The following is a 22,752-nucleotide window of genomic DNA, read 5'->3' on the forward strand; positions in this document are numbered from 1 at the left end:
TTCAGACACCATAATGTATTCTAAGATTAGACATTGACGAGCCCAAGATATTGCCTCATGAAATTCCCCTGTAGAGTGCCAAATTCTCATAAACTCTACAATATCTGTTAGCAGTGGCAATGTTAGCATATAAATCTTGGTGGGGCAAACAAAACATATATTTTTTAGATGCATGCCAGCAAAGCCAGTACACAACCCAACACTAAACAATACATCAACTGCACTATAAGGGTGACAAACGGTGCCCGCAAACTGTTAGGGCCAACATAAAGATGTCCCAATATCAGAGCTTTCTTTTCAGCACCATGGAGTGAATCCTTACCACCGTTCCACCTGGCTATCAGCGGAGCCCTGTCTGACAGCGAAACAGTTCATTCAGCATAATTTACTGCCTTTCTAAAAGAAAACATAGCTGATATGGCTGACTTGCTTAAACAAATGTGGTTTCTACTGACAATTGAAATGTACAAACTATGGCATAAGGGAACAATGAGTAGATAAAAGGCGATCCGTAATTCTGATTAAGATATTAGTGAGCGAGCTAAGATGGACAAAGTCAATATGAATTTGTTCAGCAACAGAATTCAGAACATGGTCCATTCTTACAGTATTGTCCCTGTACACCAAGTCAGAACCGTAGGATAAATAAGGGGGCAAATAAGCAGACAAGGAAGGCTCTTACAATATTCAATGGTGACATTTCTCTAAAACAGGCTATAGGCTACATGTGCACCACCAAGTCAGAAAAGTAGGCTAAATTATGAGGGGGAAAGGGACCAGATTATTAGGGTGACACACATGGGCTACTAAGAGCTTATTACCAACATACACTTAGTATTACTTTCTTAGCTACAGTATACATATCTCCCTGACATATTACATAATTTATGCAGCAGCATACAACACATTTTTGGACTCACCTTGTTGTGCTGTGCTCATCTGAACAGGAAGGTGGCATGGGGGTCCTTCTTGTGGGAATATTTTGTCATCAAAGTCTGGAATTCTCAGGATTTATGGTGCTTTCAAGACAACTGGGAACTCCAAGAAAACAATGTTCATTCACGACGTTAGTAATCTTCAGGTCAGAGGTCTAGAAAGAGGCCTGGGTTTCCGACGTGTTGGATGACCGTTCAAAAAGTATTTTCCCAGTCAGATTTCTTTCCAGAGTTCCCAGTTGTTTTGAACATGTCAGAAGTCATGCTGGATTGACAGGGTCAATGTAATCAACCTTTTCTGGCCCATGGTGTGTTACGAGTGAATGTTTATGCTTTTAAGCTTTGAAAGAGACCCTTAAACCCAGACCTGGACCACACACCCTCTCCACTAAATAGCAGGCTAGTGATTGCTTTGCGAAGCTTTCACTTAGCCACTGATTCTTTCTCAACCACTCATTGTTGAATTTGCGATTTCCAACTTGTTGTGTAATGTTTATGGCCGATGAGCACCGGTACGTTTTATCTTTAATTTCTCTTCATATGACAAGGATTGAAAAGGATTTGCCAGTAGATTGACGCCAAATCAAAGCTATGGTAGATATAATGTGATTTGACATAATTCTATCTGTGCCAATGACCTTGAGCCTGCTTGGTTGCGCACTTCTAATGTAAATCTATGGCAGCACCCAAGGGCTTGAATTTTTGAGCTCTCCCCGTAGATTTTGCAGTGATGTAGTGTCCCCATGAGTGACAGAACACTGAGCCAATCACGGTGCAACTAAAGAACATTACCAACCTCGACGCTCCGTATTTTCCACTGGCTGCTCCACCACCACAGAAATCACAGAGCTAGGCTGAAACACCCGCATTTTGAAGCTGCCTCAAAAAAGCAAAAAGAGACCATGTCTGTATGCAGCTTTATTTTTTTTACATTGTTTGCAAACTGAGTTGTGACACGTATTAATGCCAAAATAACACGCAACCCCCCCAAAATATATATATAAATCAACTAAACAACTGGGGCTCGCTGCTGTCTGTCAGTGAGACCAGGGAATCCATAAATACAAAGTAATGCAGCAATATCTCTTTAAATGGGTATGTGTTGACTTGACTGACACATGCCTATTTTATATCTCTCACTTGCGTGGAATGTATATTCAGCTTGGTCACATTAGGACATGTCAGATGAAGAGCAGGATAATCAAACAGATTAGCGCAACATTGTCGAAACACTTAAATCTACAGGATGTGCAAAAAACAAAACAATTGACCTGTTCACACATTAGGCAGCCGATATATGATCTGAAAGCAAGTCAGACATCAAACTGCAGGATGTGGTATGGTACGTTGCTGTTAGTATCACTGAGTCACATAGAAAGAGTCTTTCTGTTAACATAGACAATTCCCATAACAATCGGAAGTGGAGACACAAAAGAAGAGAAAAACAGACATTTGGTGAGAAAGAGCTCATGAGAACAGTAGCCTACAAAATGCACATAATTGCACACTATTTAATTGCACTGATGTTTCTGTCAGATGCAATGAACAGAAATGCACAACTACCAACTTGGCAAATAAACGCAAATAATGGATTGCTCAGACAGACGTCTGAAAATATATCTGAAATCAAAAACAGTAAGTAAAGAACATTCCATTAGTGAGAACAGACAGTAGGCCTAACTGCGTAGACACTCTAAAGGTAAATCATTACCGCAATTGCAGAATAACGTCTTCCATTCCCTTCAATGTTACAGTATCCCTTTAAAGTCGACATGGCCTGGAGAGCTGCTCGAGTAGATGAACTGTGGGTCAGCAGTAGGCCTGTGCTGTGGACACACATGCTGGTGGTGTCTTCTATTGTCCCTGGCTGGTGTGTAGTGCTTTTTGGTCTGTAGGAAAACATAGAGATGTTTAAATTCCTATTCACACTCATCTTAGACTTCATCCAAAATGGTGGGGTTAGTGGGCGTGGGCATGGGGAAAGGCACGGGGTCATAGGCCCTCCTCTTGGCCGCAGAGACAAAATGGTGGGGTTAGTGGGCGTGGGCATGGGGAAAGGCACGGGGTCATAGGCCCTCCTCTTGGCCGCAGAGACAAAATGGTGGGGTTAGTGGGCGTGCGCATGGGGAAAGGCACGGTGTTATAGGCCCTCCTCTTGGCCGCAGAGACAAAATGGTGGGGTTAGTGGGCGTGCGCATGGGGAAAGGCACGGTGTTATAGGCCCTCCTCTTGGCCGCAGAGACAAAATGGTGGGGTTAGTGGGCGTGCGCATGGGGAAAGGCACGGTGTTATAGGCCCTCCTCTTGGCCGCAGAGACAAAATGGTGGGGTTAGTGGGCGTGCGCATGGGGAAAGGCACGGTGTTATAGGCCCTCCTCTTGGCCGCAGAGACAAAATGGTGGGGTTAGTGGGCGTGCGCATGGGGAAAGGCACGGTGTCATAGGCCCTCCTCTTGGCCGCAGAGACAAAATGTTGCTGTTTTAAAGCTAATTTCCTGCAATTCTACACATTTTGTCATGGGACTGAGAGAATTTTCAGTTTTAAAGATAATTTCCTGCAATTATATACATTTAGCCTTGACCTATGCCTTGTTCTTATGCTATCTGGAATGACTCAAACATGACAAAGAAATCATTCGGGGGACCCAGCCCATGACATTTTTGGAATTTCAGATTCTCCCTGAGAATGGTGATTGTTAGTTCTCAAAGATAATCTTATTTATTGAAAAATATATTGCTCCAATATGTTTAATGTTACACTGAAAACGTTTTACCATCCTGAAAATTATTATAATTACTACTTGAATGTTTTTGCAGTGGCAAATATAAGGGAAACATTGGCTTACCCGTGTGCATCGCCACATCAGAGCTCCAATGAAGAGGAAGAAGACGACGATGAAGGCCGTCCAACTCAGCACAATCAAGATGAGTTCCATGATGGTCTGACCGCCGCCACAGCCCTTCTCTGGATCTCTCTCTGTATGGAGGGGAGAGGGAATTAGAAGAAGTGGTTCAGCTTCATGTCTTCTTGAAAAACTCTGGGCCCTCATTATAGCCCTTTGACTCTGACCCAGAGTTTTTCCTGGCCTGGTCAACTGCTCAGGGAAAACTCATTCAAAAGAAATTCAAAGGAATTTGGTGAGTCCATATTGCACATATTGGAACACAATACCTGACATATTGTGCACTAATCATGATCATAGCTTGTACTAGCACATTAAAATCACTTACATCAGTTGTGGTATGTCGTTGAAATAGTAGAGATTGATATTTTCACACCGCATCATAAAAAAGTGTGGAACAGACAGTTCTAGAATAATGATTGGATACCAAGTCTTTGTTAATCCAGGAAGAGAAAGACAATCTGAATGAAAAATGGAATTCACCCTAACCCCGATGAATAACATTTCTTCTTCTTCTTCTTTAATAAAAATAATAATATTTATACCTCTGACAATGATGATGGTGCCATTACTGTGCCGCTGTACCAGCACTTTCCCTTTGGTATCGTAGTACCTCCAGCTGCAGTAGTAACTGTCTGTGTCCTCCACCCCAAGCTGGGACAGCCTCAGTGTGAACTCACAGCACCGCTTGACCTCCTGATCCTGGTCTGACACCACTGTGACCCGACCTCTGAACCCATTGTGTATTGTGGTCCTACCGACTGCTCTGTCAGCTATCGACAAGTACAGCACATCTCTGTTGTTGTGGAATCGACCCCTGAGGTAGAGGCCTGTGGGGTCCGGTAGCGATGTGGAGCAGAGGATCTCGGCCGAGGAGTTGACCTTCATCAGAGCTATGGCACTGGGGCTCTGGGAAACTTGCAGGGAGAGAGATAGAGAGACAGGGGCCCAGGATTTAGACATATTGTTATTATGAAGAAGGTCCTCCTTTTCTTGTCTGACGGTTAATTGTCCATTTAGGGTCAACTAAAAACTCACTTACCTGTCCAGGTGAGCACTGCAGGGCTGCAGAGGAGTCCCAGCACACATCTCCACAACAGAATATCCATCCTGCTGACTAGATACCAGCTGCATTTATCACAGAGCTCCACACACTCTTCCACACGTGCAAAACACTCACAACTGACTGGTGAACTGTGTTGGCAGGGTAAAATGGTGAACAACTGAATAAATGGATAGAGAAGAGTTTCCTCTGTTGACTTGTTCACAGGAAGTGTTGTGGTTATTTTCTGCTGACGGTTACTCTGTGTGCTGTGATAACTGAAATGTACATTATTGTTGGAGATAATAATTCAGCACAAGACAACACGCTCTATATGAGAGAAATAACATTATGAAGACTGGTTATTTCCAAACGTTTATTTGTACACAAATCAATAATATTTTATATTAATAAAAAAAAACATGAGTCCCAGAAAATTACGTCAGAGTTTAGGCTGAAACTAAAAACAAGTTTAGCTTAGTAGTTATGAAAACAATGCTTGTGAGAATATTACAGAATATTACAACATCAATGTATACTGTATATAGACCAAAACCAACTCCCTTTGTAAACAAGCTTAAGGGTTATGAAAAGGGTTCTACCTGGAACCAGAGTTATTCAAATGGTTCTCCTATGGGGATGGTTCTAGATAGCACCCTTTTTAGCACCCTTTTTTTCTGTGAAAGACGATTATTAGTGATTTCACTAACTGATTCCACAAATGTTGGTGCAAAACTAATTTAGGTGCAAAAGTGAGTAGTGTTTTATCGGTATAGAATGCATCTGACATACAGCAACATCGCAGAGGTCAACGTGGAGTTCATTTCGAAAGAACCAACAAGACAACTGGCTCACGCTGAATGTTATGCAGGCACCAGGGTAACAGTCTCTCTTGAACCTTCAGGGCTCTCATCAGTGTTGTTGTTGCTCTGGGTCATAGAACTCTTGAGTCGTTCCATCAATCTTCTGCCAGAACGAGAAGTTTTTAGAAATAATAGAAAGCCCAGAACAGTGACGATGCTGATGATAACAACCAGAGCTAGCCATACTGGTTGCTCTCTCCAGTTGTCAACACTTTTCGCTGAGAAAATAAAGATAAGTTTGCTGTGAACACACTGAATACTCACAAACGTCACAGTACAAAGCCCTATATTGAATTTATATAGGAATATTGTATTATCACATTTAATAATTACTAAAGCTTTTCCTGGTCATATCACATGATCGGGAAAAACTCAGGGCCCATTTAACCCTAGGCAATATAGACTGGTCACTGTCCGGTGAAGCAGAGCATATCTTACCGGACAGTGAATTGACACAGGAGTAGTTGATGTAGTGCTTTGCGCTTTAGCATTGTACTCACCAGTATCTGCAACAGTGAAAAAGCTTGTTGTCCCTGAACCAATCCCACAGTTTGTGCCAATGAAAAAAGTGTAATTTCCCTCATCAGCTTTTGTAACATTTTCTTTCTTATAACAGTAGTGTCGTGCTTCCGTTTCTTTCTTGTCACAGTCTTTATTACAATTCCGTAGTACATTATCTGAATACTTCCATGCAAACCACTCAGTAACACATGTTGTGTCCTTTGTGGTCCCCTTCGTCCCATGTTTGATAGCTTGTGTGGCAGTGTAATCCACTGTACAGCACAGTGTCAGTTGCTGGTCTTTTGAAACCGATATATTGTCACACGTTACTGCAACCCCTGGAAAACAAAAAGGATATCAATGAATAAAAGGATATCAATGGATGACATCAGTATGATAAATATGCACTTTTAAATGATAAAAGTGGACATTCACATGTTCATTATCATATATTACAATGCTGTATTATATTGTACCAAAACAAACATAATTTCACCTAAGTTTGCAGTTTGAAATTTACCTTGTCCTTGTGTTGGAGTTCCCAAAACCAGAGACAGAAACAACAGAAGCATTTTGCCAGTGAGTTATCTGTCTTAAAGCACAAAGAAAAAGACCACAGCACATGACTAACTTAAAGAGTATATGTACAGTGCCTTGCAAAAGTATTCATACCCCTTGGATTTCTTCACATTTTATTGTGTTACAAAATGGGATTAAAATTGATTTAATTGTACAACTAAATACTCTGTCATGTCAAAGTGGAATATATATATACAGTACCAGTCAAAAGTTTGGACATACCTGCTCATTCAAGGGTTTTTATTTATTTGTACTATTTTCTACATTGTAGAATACTAGTAAAGACATCAAAACTATGAAATAACACATGGAATCATGTAGTAACCAAAAAGGTGTTAAACAAATCAAAATATATTATAGATTTTAGATTTGTCAAAGGAGCCACCCTTTGCCTTGATGACAGCTTTGCACAATGGGCATTCTCTCAACCAGCTTCACCTGGAATGCTTTTCCAAAAGTTTTGAAGGAGTTCCCACATATTTTGAGCACTTGTTGTCTGCTTTTACTTCACTCTACGGTCCAACTCATCCCAAACCATCTCAATTGAGTTGAGGTCGGGTGATTGTGGAGGCCAGGTCATGAAAGTGACAAACTGACACATTTTCATGGTTCCCTCAGTTTGGCAGGTGATGACGTTAGACCCGATGATGTGTTTCTGCGCATGAGTTTAGCTAGCCAACGTTGCCATGACATCACCTACAAGTGTGATCAGGGATTTGTAATTGTGTCAGCCCTAGTCCCAAAGTACACCAAAATATTTTCTAGTTTCTGCAGTTTCCTCTCTCCACAGCCTCAGTGCCAAAAAACACCCACAGTTCAGCTGAATTCACCATCAAACACAGACTCTAAAGGTCATTCTGAGAAAGAGACCCTGAGCGTAACCATGAGATGTCACCTCGAAGTCAGGTGACTAATAAATCCTGACACACACACACACACACACACACACACACACACACACACACACACACACACACACACACACACACACACACACACACACACACACACACACACACACACACACACACACACAGTGATCTAAATAGTACATATAATGCACTTACAAGCTCACAGCCTCTGGAGGTTCTTCTGTCCAATAAATCCATACAATGCAGTGTCCCAGGTTATAACTGTGGGAGAAGTGAGTGGGTGGAGAGAGTGGATATTCCACTTTTAACTTTCCCTATCTCTTTACTGAGGCAATCTGCAAATGATATGGATCTCATTGGAGGAGGTACCTTAAACAAATCAAATGGAAACAGGATGCAGTATTACACTGTCACGATGTCTCTCTCTGACAGGTCTCGACAGGTTTTAACATGGGCACTGAGGGAGGACAAAGCCTGAATAGTTTTTTTTCCTGTTTTGACTAGACTTTTTGTTGGGCTCAATCAATATTCCCAATCACATGTATGTAGGGGCTGTATTTGTATTGAATCCTGCCAAAGCAGCAGCTACTCTGCCTGGGGTCCAGCAAAATTAAGGCAGTTTATACCATTTTAAAAACATTACAATACTCACAGATTTCACAACACACGGTGTGCCCTCAGGCCCCTACTCCAACACTACCACATACCTACAGTACTAAATCCATGATGAGTCAAGGTCGACAAAACTAGGGCCTGTAGGACCTGCCCTGTTGATAGTGTTGTTAAGAAGGCAGAGCACCACTTTACTAGGGACAGACTTCTCCCCATCTGAACTACTACTGCATCAATAAAAAAGAAAACACAACCAGCTTTAGTGTAGTCAATGAAAAGAAAAGCTCATGACAAACTCATCGGAAACAATTAGTAGTATGCACTGCTGAGACAAAGCAACAAACAGTAAAAGCAAACATGGACTTACAGTGCCTTGCGAAAGTATTCGGCCCCCTTGAACTTTGCGACCTTTTGCCACATTTCAGGCTTCAAACATAAAGATATAAAATTGTATTTTTTTGTGAAGAATCAACAACAAGTGGGACACAATCATGAAGTGGAACGACATTTATTGGATATTTCAAACCTTTTTAACAAATCAAAAACTGAAAAATTGGGCGTGCAAAATTATTCAGCCCCCTTCAGTTAATACTTTGTAGCGCCACCTTTTGCTGCGATTACAGCTGTAAGTCGCTTGGGGTATGTCTCTATCAGTTTTGCACATCGAGAGACTGACATTTTTTCCCATTCCTCCTTGCAAAACAGCTCGAGCTCAGTGAGGTTGGATGGAGAGCATTTGTGAACAGCAGTTTTCAGTTCTTTCCACAGATTCTCGATTGGATTCAGGTCTGGACTTTGACTTGGCCATTCTAACACCTGGATATGTTTATTTTTGAACCATTCCATTGTAGATTCTGCTTTATGTTTTGGATCATTGTCTTGTTGGAAGACAAATCTCCGGGGGAGGCAGAGAGGAGAGAAGATGGGAGAATGAAGGGTCAACATTTATTGGGACAATAAAGATCACACTGAATATGGTATTGGATCTGATTTCAAAAAATATTTCCTGTATATTATATGCTTACTTAGTGTTTCATATTTCTTATTTCTCATGTTTGAAAGGCATTCAACTGTACTTGTGACATTAAAACGTGCAACTATAGTTTACAGAGGTGAAAGAGCCCTAGCCTGCACTCCTAAAATGCAACCTTTGCATCACTTTATTTCTGTCAGAACAGAGGTGGATGATTTGTTGGGTTTTCCACACATTTTCAAAATTCTTGGATCTAGAGTCTATAGCATTCTAGAGAGAGAGAGAGAGAGAGAGGGGCTAAGGGATATATTCTCAGTCCCATTTCAGAATTTATTCAAATCAGACTGATTTCCAGGTTAGAATTGTTTTAATGCTCATCAATCAATATGACACAGACACTATATGGTCAAATAAAACAACCTTAAAAGGGCCAATCTGTGATTGGTACATTCACTTTTGGACTTGTAAATGGATTGTTGTGTACCCAATAACTATTGAAAAATATAACTTAGAAATGCCTCATGCTTAGATCAACTGTTGTACCCCATCAGAACCCCAAATATGAGCTTGTTTTATTCATTTGTTTGTAAACAATGTGAATATGAAAAAAATTAAATAATTGTTATTCACTGTGTATTCATTCCTCGTGTCACTAATTCTATGTTCTACATTTTTAACTCTGCATTGTTGGAAAAGGAAACGTAAGTAAGCATTTCACTTTGTCTACACCTGTTGTTTACGTAGCATTTGGCTAATAACATGTGATTTGTTATGGTTAAAACTATAATGTTTAAATCATAAATGGTCAGTCTCTCTCCAGGTCCCTCTTGAAAAAGAGATGTTATCTCAATGAGAAAAAAACCTGTATTAATAAAGGCTAAACAAAATACAAATAAATGAAAAATTCTCAATAGCTTTGTCTATGAATTTGAGAGTGGTTATATTTCTCCATCCCTATCCCACAGCCATTTACCAAATTGATTGCAGTGATTATTACATGGATGAACACACACAATGCAAATGGCAGTCACAACAGCACTATCAGCATTCTTAGTGAGAAGATATAGCATTTTCAATCAATTGATTGATCATTTTGGAATCACAGGAGACAAAACAACATGTACATTTCACAGTTGAAACAAGTACACCTGGTTTTATGTTGAACATTTAGGGTATTTTTACCCCTCTGAAATGCAATACTACTAAGGCATCTAGATCTTCTTACAGGCTTAACATTCAGTACATGTTAACAGGACACATTTGTGTGAGTTTTTCAGCTTCATCCCCTTGGATCAAATATTATTCCTCCCAGGGTTACTGCTCCTTTGGCTGGCAGATGAAATGTTGTCCATCCTGCAAATGTGTCCCTCTGGATTAAATGTTGTGGTCCGTCACATAATTGATTCGCTCTGGAATCTCGCCCACATATTTGGCACTGGCGTCCTTTTCCCCCTCCATGGTGTGAGAGAACAGTGGACCAGCCTCCACAGCAGTCTAGAGCAGTGAAACAGATGGAACAACAGCACCACCTTGTGGCATATTGAAGTCCAGAATTAAGTCTTTCTGGGATATACTGGTCCAGTCTTTTCCATAGATTATTCTTTAGGCAGGGTGCAAAAGACCACAAAAGCAACATCCTGGTCCTCTGGCCGTCCCCACCTATACAATGGTACCTATGTGAAGCATTGTAATGGTCCTTAGAAAAGAAAGGGTCAGTGTCCTGATTACCCCTCATATTGGGCTTTTGGATGTTGAGGTGTGTTGGAGTTTTCTGTGTGTGTGCACGTGTGTGCACGAGAGGTGTGTGTGTGTCTCTCACCACTGTATGTGCGGGGGCTTTGTGTGTGTCAGTGTCTGGCTGGGGCTCTGCTGTGTGTACTGTGTGTGTAGGAGTGCGTTGGCGTGCGTTGAGTCCTGTCCCTCCAGCCAGTCCTGGTAGAGAAAGTGTAGGCCAGGGTTGGTGTCAGGCAGCCTGACTGGTAGACTGCTGTAGGCCTCCTCCATCTGCTGAACCAAGGCTTTGTCCACCCGGCTTCCTGTCTCTCCCTGCGCCTGCCCACGACCACTCACACAACCTGGGGAGAGAGAAGGAAGAGAAAAGAAAAGAGGGGGAGGCAGAGAGGAGAGAGAGGGAAGATGGGAGAATGAAGGGTCAACATTCATTGGGACAATAAAGATCACACTAAATTACTACTGAAGTTTCTACATGAATTCAGCTTCCTCAGTTACATTTTGTACACTTGCAACGGTGGATTTAAGTTCAATGGCAGCCTAGTCTGGGGTTACTCAATTGTAAAAAAAAATATTTGTGCAAGAACTTCTAACACAGGTTTTCACAATTGCCTCGTCGCATTTACCCAAAACCAAATTAGAACTAGGAAGCAGATGTGACTGACAGGTGGCTGGTCCAATGGGTTACCTCCGGGGCAGGAGAGCACTTCCACCAATTGGTAGGGGACGTGTCCTTTCCTCATGCGGTGGACCAGGGTCTGGATGTTCCTGAAGCCGTAGACGGATGCAAACTGCAGCAGCACCTCCCCATCCCGCTCCAGACACACCTCCTGAAAGTCACGGTTCCTAGAGGGAGGAAGGGGGGAGACCGAATGAGAGGGATATTTAAACTCACGTCCTCTTTTACAGCTTGCTTCCTCTACCCCCTTTCCTACCCCTCTCTGCTCTCATCCTTCCCTCTCCAGCTTTCTCAGTTCAAGGTCTTCAACTTCTCTCTCTGTCCCAGTCATCCCTCTCGCAACTTACCTGAGAGTCTTGTATGTGATCTCCTCTACATCCAGATTAAACAGTTCAGAAGCAGCATATTTGAAGATGTGTTCCAGGAAGCCCTCCGATCCTCTGCCCCGGTGTCTCACCAAGGCTGGATCCCCCGCCTCACCCAGGCTAACATGGAGACGAAGAAGAACGTGACACACTGAACCGAGTCACTGAACCGAACACACAGAAATACACTCACAGACACACACATAATAATAATAAACTATTTGTTTAGGACTTTCAATACAATTAAATACGTACTTCATATCATAAAATAACAAAACAGAAGTGCTAACAAAGAAACAAAATATAGATTATTCAGTTGTTAGCAATTTTCAGCCAATCTCCAAACTTCCATTCTTGAGCAAAATTCTGGAGAAATTGGTTTTCAAATAGCTAAAAGATTTAAGTGCCAACAGTATTTTTCTCTTGGTCCTTGTACTCTTAGATTTAAGTACTGCATTAGACACTGGTGACCATGATGTCCTTCTGGACAGACTGGAGAGGTGAGTTGGCCTCTCCGGTCCACTTCTAAATTGGTGTAGGACCTATTTAACCGGTTGAGAGTTTGTCACCCTTGGTGAACATAAGTCAGAGAGAATACATATCACATGTGGCGTACCAAGGTTAGATTTTGAGTCCGGTACTGTTCAGTTTATATATGTTACCCCTTGGCAGCATTATCAGAAAGCATTGATTATCACTGCTTCGCACACAATACACAGCTTTACATTTCTGTGTCACCAGAGGAATTTAGCTCCGTGGATAAACGATTAGACTGTATTAGTGATTTAAATACTTCCTCCAGCTAAATCAAGACAGAGGTAATTATTGTTGGAGCCAAAGCACAGAGATAATTATTTTTTAATTCACTAAGCAAGTCAGTTAAGAACAAATTCTTATTTACAACGACGGCCTACCCTGGCCAAACCCAGATGATGCTGGGCCAATTGTGCGCAGGCCTATGGGACTCCCAATCACGGCTGGACGTACAGCCTGGAATCGAATCAGGGACTGTAGTGACGCCTCTTGCACCGTGATGCCGTGCCTTAGACCTCTGCACCACTCGGGAGCCCGCACTCTAAACGCATATTTTAATTAATGGGCAATAAAGATAGAACACCAGGTAAAAAACCTAGGTGTTATTTTAGATTCAGAACTCAATTTGGAATCCCACATTAGGAATGTGGCCAAAAGAGCTTTTACCACAGTGCCATGGTGCAGCCATTTCTCTCTCAGGCTGATACAGAAAGACTCATCAATGCTTTTATTACAAGCAGGCATGACTACTGTAATGCTCTCCTGTCTGGTCTACCCAAGAAAGCCATTGGTCCTCTGAAAACATACAGAATTCTGCAGCACGGGTACTGACCAAACGGAGAGCACACATTACACCGGTTTTAAGGTCTCTGCACTGGCTGCCTTGAGTTTTAGAATTCCTTTTAAGATTCTTCTATTGGTTTTCAAATCAATCCACGATTGTGCACCTCAATACATGTCAGACATGCTTTTAAATTATGTACCCAGTAGGTCCCTCAGTTCCTCTGGCACTGGCCTTTTAACTATCACAACGCCTGGGAACAAGAGGCGTGGAGGCAGCCTTTAGTTATTATGTCCCCAGCCTCTGGAATAGCCTGAGGGGGGCTGAAACTGTGGACATATATAAAAGAGATTTTAAAACATCTTTTTAGCTTTGCTTTTCCTTAGGGTGCTTTTTAGTTGTTCAGTTTGTGTCTTTCTTTTGTTTAATGTTTGTTGTGTAGTAAAACATTTCAGCTTTTATTAATTTATTATTTTATTTGTTGATTCTTATAAAGCACATTGCGTTGCATTCCATGTCTGAAATGTGCTGTATAAATAAAGCTTGATTTGATTTAATTGATTAGGAGGAAGGACACACACACGCACACACACACACACACACACACACACACCACTGCTTCACTGAGCAATGAGTCCCACATTGAGCAACGACACACACCTCCTGATAAGAGGCCAGTGAAAAGTGAAACACTCACACATGGTCGAGAGGGACGGAGTCTAGGTCTGCTAGTGACACCTTCATCTGTTCCATCATGTGGAACACCTCCCCTGGAACACACACACGGATTTACAGTCTTACATTACAAATGATAAAACCTACAGGTTTACAGTATAAACACAAATGACATCCCTCACTGTCTGATGTTTCTCAATTTCTGGCGATAGAGAAGGGGTAATGAAGTGGGTCTAGGTATCGGAGACAGGGAATTGAAAGAATAGCTGGCAGAGGCATCTTGTGTGAGATGAGGAGGCTGGAAATGCTGAAAGGAAGAAAATAGTTGATGAAAAGAGAGAGAGAGAAAGAGGTAAAGCAGATAGACATACCTCTCCCTGTCTGAGTCTGTAATAGTACCATGTTTCAAGCAGACCACCAGTGTTCTTGGGCACAGGGACTAAGGTAACCTGCCTAAATGACTACCGACCCGTAGCACTCACCACTGTAGCCATGAAATGCATTGAAAGGCTGGTCATGGCTCACATCAACACCATTATCCCAGAAACCCTATACCCACTCCAATTTGCATACCGCACCAACATATGATGCAATCTCTATTGTACTCCACACTGCCCTTTCACACCTGGAAAAAAGGAACACCTATGTGAGAAAGCTATTCATCGACTACAGCTCAGCGTTCAACACCATAGTGCTCTCAAAGCTCATCACTAAGCTAAGGAACCTGGGACTAAACACCTCCCTCTGTAACTGGATCCTGGACTTCTTGATGGCCCGCCCCCCAGGTGATAAGGGTAGGTAGCAACACATCCTCCATGCTAATCCTCAACACGGGGGCCCCTCAGGGGTGCGTGCTCAGTCCCCTCCTGTACCCCATGTTCACTCATGACTGCACGGCCAGGCATATCTCAAACACCACCATTAAGTTTGCTGATGACAACAGTGGTAGGCCTGATCACCGACAACGATAAGAGAGCCTATAGGGAGGAGGTCAAAGACCTGACCGTGTGGTGCAAGGACAACAACCTCTCCCTCAACCTGATCAAGACAAAGGAGATGATTGTGGACTACAGGAAAAGGAGTACCAAGCATGCCCCCATTCTCATTGACAGGGCTGCTGTGGAGCAAGTTGAGAGCTTCAAGATCCTTGGCGTTCACATCACCAACAAACTAACATAGTCCAAGCACACCAAGACAGTCGTGAAGAGGGTACGACAAAACATATATCCCCTTAGAAGACTGAAAAGATTTGGCATGGGTTCTCAGATCCTCAAAAGGTTTTACAGCTGCACCATCGTGAGCATCTTGACGGGTTGCATCACTGCCTGGTATGGAAATTGCTTGGCCTCTGACCACAGGGCGTGTATGCCCAGTACATCACCGGGGCCAAACTTCCTGCCATCCAGGACCTCTATACCAGGCAGTGTCAGAGGAAGGCCCTAAAAATTGGCAAAGTCTCCAGCCACCCTAGTCATAGACTGTTCTCTCTGCTGCCGCACGGCATGCGGAACCGGAGTGTCAAGTCAAGGTCCAAGAGGCTTCTAAACAGCTTCTACCCCCAAGCCAAAAGACTCCTGAACATCAAATAGCAACCCAGACTATTTGCATTGCCCCCACCCACTCTTCTACACTGCTGCTGCTACTCTCTGTTATTATCTATGCATAGTCACTTTAATAACTCTACCTACATGTACATATTACCTCGACACCGGTGCCCCCCACATTGACTCTGTACCGGTACCCCCTGTATATAACGCCGCTATTGTTGTTTACTGCCGCTCTTTAATAATTTGTTATTCTTATCTCTTCAACAAGTTGTAGGAATTTTCTTAAAACTGCATTTTTGGTTAAGGGCTTGTAAGTAAGCATTTCCCGGTAAGGTCTACACCTGTTGTATTCGGCACGTGACAAATAACATTTTATTTATACAGTGCCTTCAGAAAGTATTCAAAACATTTGACTTTTTCCACATTTTGTTGTGTTACAACCTGAATTTAAAACGTCTTGAGTCAATGTCTCGAGTCAATGAGTAAGCCCTTTGTTATGGCAAGCCTAAATAAGTTCAGGAGTAAAAGCGGACTTAAAAAGTCACATAATATGTTGCATGGTCTCCGTGTGCAATAATAGTGGTGAACATCATTGTTGAATGACGACCTCATCTCTGTACCCCACATTAATTTGTTAGGTCACTCAGTCGAGCATTGAATTTGAAACATTCAACCACAAAGAACAGGGAGGTTTTCCAATGGGTCGCAAAGACAGGCACCTATTGGTAGATGGGTAAAAATACAAAGAAGCAGACATTGAATATCCCTATGATCATGGTGAAGTTATTAATTACACTTTGGATGGTGTATTAATAAACAGTCACTACAAAGATACTACAATGTGACTGTGTATTTCCTAACTCGGTTGCCGGAGAGCAAGGAAACTGCTCAGGGACTTCACCGTGAGGCCAATGGGGCCACGAGGCCAGTTTAATGGCTGTGATGGGGAGAAAAACAGGATGAAAAGAAGAAAGCCTGTACAGAATGAAATATATTCCAAAACATGCATCCTGTTTGCAATAAGGCACTAAAGTAAAACTTCAAAAAAATGTGGCAAAGAATTTATTAACTTTATGTCCTGAATACAAAACTTTGTGTCTGGGGCAAATCCACACAACACGTCACTGAGTAGCACTCCTCATATTTTTAAGCATGGTTGTGGCTGCATCATGTTATGGGTCTGCTTGTCAACAAAAATATGATTCAGACCCTTTACTCAGTACATCTGTATTTGGAGAGTTTCTCCCATTCTTCTCCACTGATCCTCTCAAGCTCTGTCAGTTTGGATGGGGAGCATCCCTGCACATCCATTTTCAGGTCTCTCCAGAGATGTTCGATCGGGTTCAAGTTCGGGCTCTGGCTGGGCCACTCAAAGACATACAGAGACTTGTCCCGAAGCCACTCCGTTGTCCTGTTGGAAGGTGAACATTCACCCCGGTCTGAGGTCCTGAGCACTCAGCAGCAGGTTTTCATCAAGGATCTCTCTGTACTTTGCTCCATTCATCTTTCCCTCGATCCGGACTAGTCTCCCAGTCCCTGTCGCTGAAAAATATCCCCACAGCATGATGCTGCCACCACCATGCTTCCCCATAGGGATGGTGCCAGGTTTCCTCCAGGTTTCCGCTTGGCATTCAAGACAAAGAGTTCAATCTTGGTTTCATCAGACCAGAGAATCTCATTTCTCATGGTCAGAGTCTTTAGGTGCCTTTTGGCAAACTCCAAGCGGGCTGTCATGTGCCTTTTACTGAGAAGTGGCTTCTGGCCACTCTACCATAAAGGCCTGATTGGTATAGTGCTGCAGAGATGGGAGAACCTTCCAGAAAGACAACCATCTCCACAGAGGAACTCTGGAGCACTGTCAGAGTGACCATTGGGTTTTTGGTCACCTCCTTGACCAAGGCCCTTCTCCCCGATTGCTCAGTTTGGCCAGGTGGCCAGCTCTAGGAAGAGTCTTGGTGGTTCCAAACTTTTTCCATTTAAGAATGATGGAGGCTATTGTGTTCTTGGGGACCTTCAATGCTGCAGAAATGTTTTGGTACCCCTCCCTAGATATGAGCCTCGACACAATCCTGTCTCTGAGCTCTACAGGTAATTCCTTTGATCTCATGGCTTGCAGCACTGTCAACTGTGGGACCTTATTAGACAGGTGTGTGCCTTTCCAAATCATGTCCATCAATTGAATTCATCACAGGTGGACTCCAATCAAGTTTTAGAAACAAATCAAGGATGATAAATGGAAAGAGGATTACCTCAGCTCATTTTCGAGTCTCATAGCAAAGGGTCTGAACACTTATGTAAATAATGTATTTATGTTTTTGCTACATTTGCAAATATATTAAAAAAAAAAAAACTGTTTTCATATTGTCATTTTGGTGTATTGTGTGTTATTTTATCAATTTTGGAATAAGGCTGTAACGTAATAAAATGTGGAAAAAGTCAAGGGGTCTGAATACTTTCCGAATGCACATTAGTGTTTTATTTGTCATAATTATTTTTACAAAAAAAGTTTGAATTATTCTTCCACTTTGACAGAGTATTTTGTGTAGACTGTTGACAAAAAAGACAAATCCATTTTAATCCTAGAAAATGTGGAAAAAGTCAAGGGGTGTAGAGGTAGAGGTAATGAGAGCATAGTACCGGATGTGAGGACACAGTCCACGTCTCTGCTCTCCAGGAGACTGTTGTAGAACTCCTCTCGCACTGCCTCCAGTTTCTTATCAAAGCATGGAGCCACCATAATATGGTAAATCTTGTCTGGGCTCAGCTTCTACAAACACAAAGAAGACACCACTATTCACCTGCTGTGTGAGATGAGTAACATGGTTAAAACACATGAATAGTGTGGCATCAATCACTATTCACATGTTCTCATGAGTTTCATGTAATTGTATGGGATGGGTTGTTACGACACACAAATAGCACTGACCTGTTGTTTGGTGAAATAGTCTTTGACCAGACAGCCCATGATCTGTTGAGGAGACCTGGCCGTACAGATGTGAGGAGTGACCAGACTGCCCAGAACACGCTCAGCGTACCGGATCCACCCTGAACAGAAATAGAATAATGAAATTGACTTGAGTCCTAAGCTTATGGTTTTATTATCTAAAGGGATGGGGTCAGAGAAAGGTGTAGAGCGAGCAAGACAAACTGAAACGAGTACACGAGAGAGCGTAAGTAAGCATTTCACGGTAAGGTCTACACCCGTTGTATTCGGTGCATGTGACAAAAACAATTTGATTTGAATGAGAGAGCAGGAGAGGGAGGGCGACTCCCTCCTGAAAGGCCTATCTCCAGGGAAGGGAGTGGTGTGAGGCTGTGTCTGTATCTCTCCCTCCCAGCCCGGCTCCGCTATCTCTACTTTCAAATAGGAGCTAGGTCCAACCCTTAATACCCGTACCTTAATAATGCCACATATCCCTCTAATAGCACACACAAATGTTAAACTGAAACACAACAAAGCTGCTTAATATTTTATACTCAGGTTGTGGTGTGTGTGTGTGTGTGTGCGCAGAGGGAAAGAGGGGGAGGAACAAGGAGATTGTGTAAATATTACCTGGACAGGAGGAGGTGAACATGGGTAGGGCCTGGCTATCATGGTGCCTCCTGCTGTACCTCTGGACAAAGTCTCTCTGGCTCTCCAGAATACTGAAGCCTGCTGCTAGAGTGGTATCAAAGACATACTGCACTCCTACAGACAGAGAGAGAGAAGAAGGGAAGAGAATGATTCATCTGTTATGGTAGATGCCAATGAATGTACCTCTCTCTTTCTCTCATATCTTTGAGGAAACTACAGGGCTTGTCTGGAATTCCCAGTCAACACAGAGACATAGATACTGTACATGCTCACTTACCCAGGCTCTTGAGGAAGCCACAGAGCTTGCGTGTGGCCTCAGGAATGTCCAGACCGTACTTGACAGCGAAGAAAGGCAGAGACTGGGGACACACTGACACCACCAGGACCTGGTGTTTGGACACATCACACTTCTGCAATGACAAAAAGAGGGAGAGAGGGACTTGTCAAACTTTGGCCGAGAAGAGAGACAACATTTACCTGGCATCAACACTGAATGCCCCATACATTTCAGTAAAGTGAAATAAAACAATCAGTCTGCATGCCAGGCAAAGAGACCAGCAATAACAACCCACATTAAAACAAATCTGGCATGAGGTCATCTGGAAACTAAGTACAGCAAAGATAACACAATTGTTCCCCTTTCCTCTCAGACAGTATATACACCCTTGTCTCTTTAGCTACTATTGAAGCCTTGACATCATAAAGCCTCTCAGATCTCCACAAGTGCTTAGGGAGGCTAATTATGTGAGGTGTCCAGGTTTGTACTCATTAGTGACCACCTCAGCAAAAACCTTTTGAAAGGAAAAAGGGAAAACATCAGTTCTTATTAGATAAGTTCATATAGTCCCTCCCCGTTTCAGTCCTTTTTCTTCCATTTGGTGCCTATTGAATACGACCAAGGTAGCCTGGTCAGTGGTCCAGTAGTACCTTGTTGAGACCCAGGACGCGGGCCACCTCCTCCAGGTTCTGTTGGGAGATCTTTAGGCTCTCCTCCTCGGACACACAGCCCTCACAGGACAGACAGGCACTCAGCAACACCTGCTGCTTGAGGAGATGGGAGGAGGCAGGGACCTCTCCGTTGGCTACATCTTCCTCTGGAAGGGAGCTACGGTCTTCATCACTCGGCTTCTTGTTGCACTGGAAATTACCAATCAACCCCAAAAAAATCTATAAATGAATCAATGTTAGAATTGGACACAATATATGATGTTTGACTATAACGGGCAAAAAGTAATGACCTCAAACAACTCGGTCAGATACGACTGGATGGACAATTTCAGTTGCAGAGACACTTGCACACTGCACAGTGAAACCACAAACATTCCATGGGCTTACCTGTTTAGTGCAATTCTCACACTTCTCCTTGCGTCTTCTGATGTTCTCTTCTGACATTTTTCTGTGAAATGGCTGTGGGTTGGATTTCACACAAACACAGGATCAGTCAGCCATCCAACTCTGGAATAGACCTGGAATCTTCACAACACTTCGACACATTTTCCTTGGACAACTGTGGTGCCAACTACTCCACGATCCAAACTAAAATGCTAGTATTTGTGTGTGGGTGTGTGACTCAACTCCACCCAACTTCTACATCATTAGCCCTGTCCTAACCAACCAGGATCATTCTTCTTATCTCAACAGCAGCATATAATAAAGATGGTAAACTGCCAACAAAACAGCTTCCATATCACAACAAAGCACACATAATTGCACCAAGTGTTTCAATAGGCAGGCAATAAAGATTTATTTGTATAGGCTATGCCATGATAACTATTATGTTGACGGAGAGCCAAAGAATGGACCCAAAGCATCTGTGCGTGTCCTCCGAGAAGACTACTGTATTCAAAATGGGCTTACATAGTATACAGTAAATAAAGACAAAAAGAATCATAAATTATTATTATACATCATTCATCATCATAATTGATATAATAAATGCTAAATAAAGGCTGAAGCCTCTGTTAGAACATATAGGCCTATTATCAGGACCCAATATAAACAGCAATTTATTTAGCTATTTATATCCTGGTAAGGGTTAATTATCTATGATTATGCTTTAAATCTCTAAACAGTAATTGGAGGGAGAAAAACATTCCTTGGCAACAAATGTGCAGTGTCTGGCATGGCTCAGATAACCTATGACGCCTATACCAGGCTCCATCATCAGCCATGAAAGGTATTAGTTAAGAATGGTTCTATTAACAAAGGCTGAGGGTGCATCTCGGTTTGTTTATCCAGCTCGCTCTCTTCTTGTACATTAATCCACATGTAAGGAGATGAACAATTAATTTAATAACTGTGTGGAAAAACACACATTCAATGTCGAAAGTCTTGGCTTTGTCCCTTCAAAATGTGGTATTTCTAATAAGATGAGAGGTGCACCTAAATCTTTTTGCACAATGTGTACCCCTCCAAAACAATGGTGTCAATGTTAACAGAAAATGATGAGAAGTGTGCATTCTCCAATGATGAACCGGAAACACTGACACATTTGTTTTACAGATGTACGTACACTATTAGATTTCGGAGAGATATGGAGGAGTACATACCGAGTAAAACTGGTCACTTTATTGATACTTTGAACTCTTTGAAATGTAGAACTAACGTCATGATTTTGGTCAACGTTATATCCACAAAACCATATAAAATAAAACATATATATATTTTTTTTAATCAACCCCCCGCTTTAACGTGTTTTTTGATATAATTTGTTTTAATTGAGTCATAAAATACTAAATATTAAGAAAATATTATCTAAAGTCCATTATTATAACGAAATATCTTGTTATGTTTTGTGTGTCTTTCATGTTCTTGGCAATTCTTGAGCTCAATGACATCCGATTTTCCCGTATTTATTACATCACTGCACGCACTCACTCACTCACTCACTCACTCACCGGTTGGACGTTTTCTACTAGTCTGACTTTATACAAATGACTTCAGACACCTTTCAAGCTGTTTCGTAAAGGAGAAAGGGGGAGTTTGAGCCAGGGTAATATGTAGCGATGTTTACTCAGCAATATCTGAAGCGATTACGATACCACTGAAAGGCTATAATGGACAATATGTGTCTTCGCGACGGTTCCTGTCACAAGACCGTCTGATGTAGAAATGAGTCGGGGGTTCCAGACCGGTTTTCCAGACGGCTTGACATCAGAATTCGTGAACATTGAACTATAAAACAACATGAGTGAATCCATTGAGCCCGGGTCAATCAAGGGCGCATGCGTAAAACCCGGTTCCCTTTGGGTGCGTCACGCGCCACACTTTTGGTGTAAATCAATGACTATATTCTAGTACTGTAAGACACTTCAAACCAATTATGATTGAGATGCGTTTTTTCTTCTTCTATGGGTTTGTGTTATTAAAATATCCGAGACAAGTTGTTAGAAATATTGTTTCCTCTACATTTTTTATCATGAAGGGGTGGATAAACTAGCTCATGTCATCATCTAATCAGCATAGACGTAACCCGGAAGAAATCAACACATTCCCACTATGCGTTGTTACTGTAAAATGAAATTAATTGGGACTTCTCTAAAATGTTATACATGTAACTGTCACTATCATCAAGCCGATTTGACACAT

The 22,752-nt window shown here is 42.2% G+C and overlaps 2 protein-coding genes and 1 long non-coding RNA gene across 5 annotated transcripts; all 3 read right to left on the reverse strand.

The window, feature by feature from the left end:
* Positions 1-1,840: 1,840 nt before the first annotated feature.
* Positions 1,841-5,108, reverse strand: LOC135523772 (uncharacterized). Its single transcript, XM_064950669.1, has 4 exons — positions 4,879-5,108; positions 4,382-4,753; positions 3,780-3,910; positions 1,841-2,824 (listed from the first exon to the last, which is right to left on the reverse strand). Exons 1-4 carry the CDS (start codon positions 4,943-4,945, stop codon positions 2,684-2,686), a joined length of 711 nt encoding a protein of 236 aa, XP_064806741.1. The 5' UTR covers positions 4,946-5,108; the 3' UTR covers positions 1,841-2,683.
* A 132-nt stretch (positions 5,109-5,240) lies between these two features.
* LOC135523774 (uncharacterized) lies at positions 5,241-8,052 on the reverse strand. Its single transcript, XR_010452867.1, has 4 exons — positions 7,889-8,052; positions 6,763-6,834; positions 6,242-6,580; positions 5,241-5,959 (listed from the first exon to the last, which is right to left on the reverse strand). It is a non-coding gene; the product is annotated as an uncharacterized LOC135523774 (long non-coding RNA).
* Positions 8,053-8,797: 745 nt separating this feature from the next.
* LOC135523775 (nuclear prelamin A recognition factor-like) lies at positions 8,798-22,543 on the reverse strand. 3 transcript variants are annotated; one of them, XM_064950670.1, is made up of 11 exons: positions 22,062-22,543; positions 20,500-20,571; positions 20,092-20,331; positions 19,442-19,574; positions 19,144-19,278; positions 18,517-18,635; positions 18,228-18,357; positions 14,066-14,138; positions 12,036-12,173; positions 11,698-11,855; positions 8,798-11,353 (listed from the first exon to the last, which is right to left on the reverse strand). In XM_064950670.1, exons 2-11 carry the CDS (start codon positions 20,554-20,556, stop codon positions 11,094-11,096), a joined length of 1,443 nt encoding a protein of 480 aa, XP_064806742.1. In that variant the 5' UTR covers positions 20,557-20,571; positions 22,062-22,543; the 3' UTR covers positions 8,798-11,093. The 3 variants fall into 3 exon arrangements, with proteins under 3 accessions (XP_064806742.1, XP_064806744.1, XP_064806743.1); XM_064950672.1 differs by having other exon boundaries at positions 20,092-20,301; positions 22,062-22,420; XM_064950671.1 differs by lacking the exon at positions 22,062-22,543 and having other exon boundaries at positions 20,500-22,037.
* Positions 22,544-22,752: the final 209 nt, after the last annotated feature.

Source organism: Oncorhynchus masou, chromosome 31, assembly GCF_036934945.1.
Source record: "Oncorhynchus masou masou isolate Uvic2021 chromosome 31, UVic_Omas_1.1, whole genome shotgun sequence".
Classification (NCBI taxonomy): domain Eukaryota; kingdom Metazoa; phylum Chordata; class Actinopteri; order Salmoniformes; family Salmonidae; genus Oncorhynchus; species Oncorhynchus masou.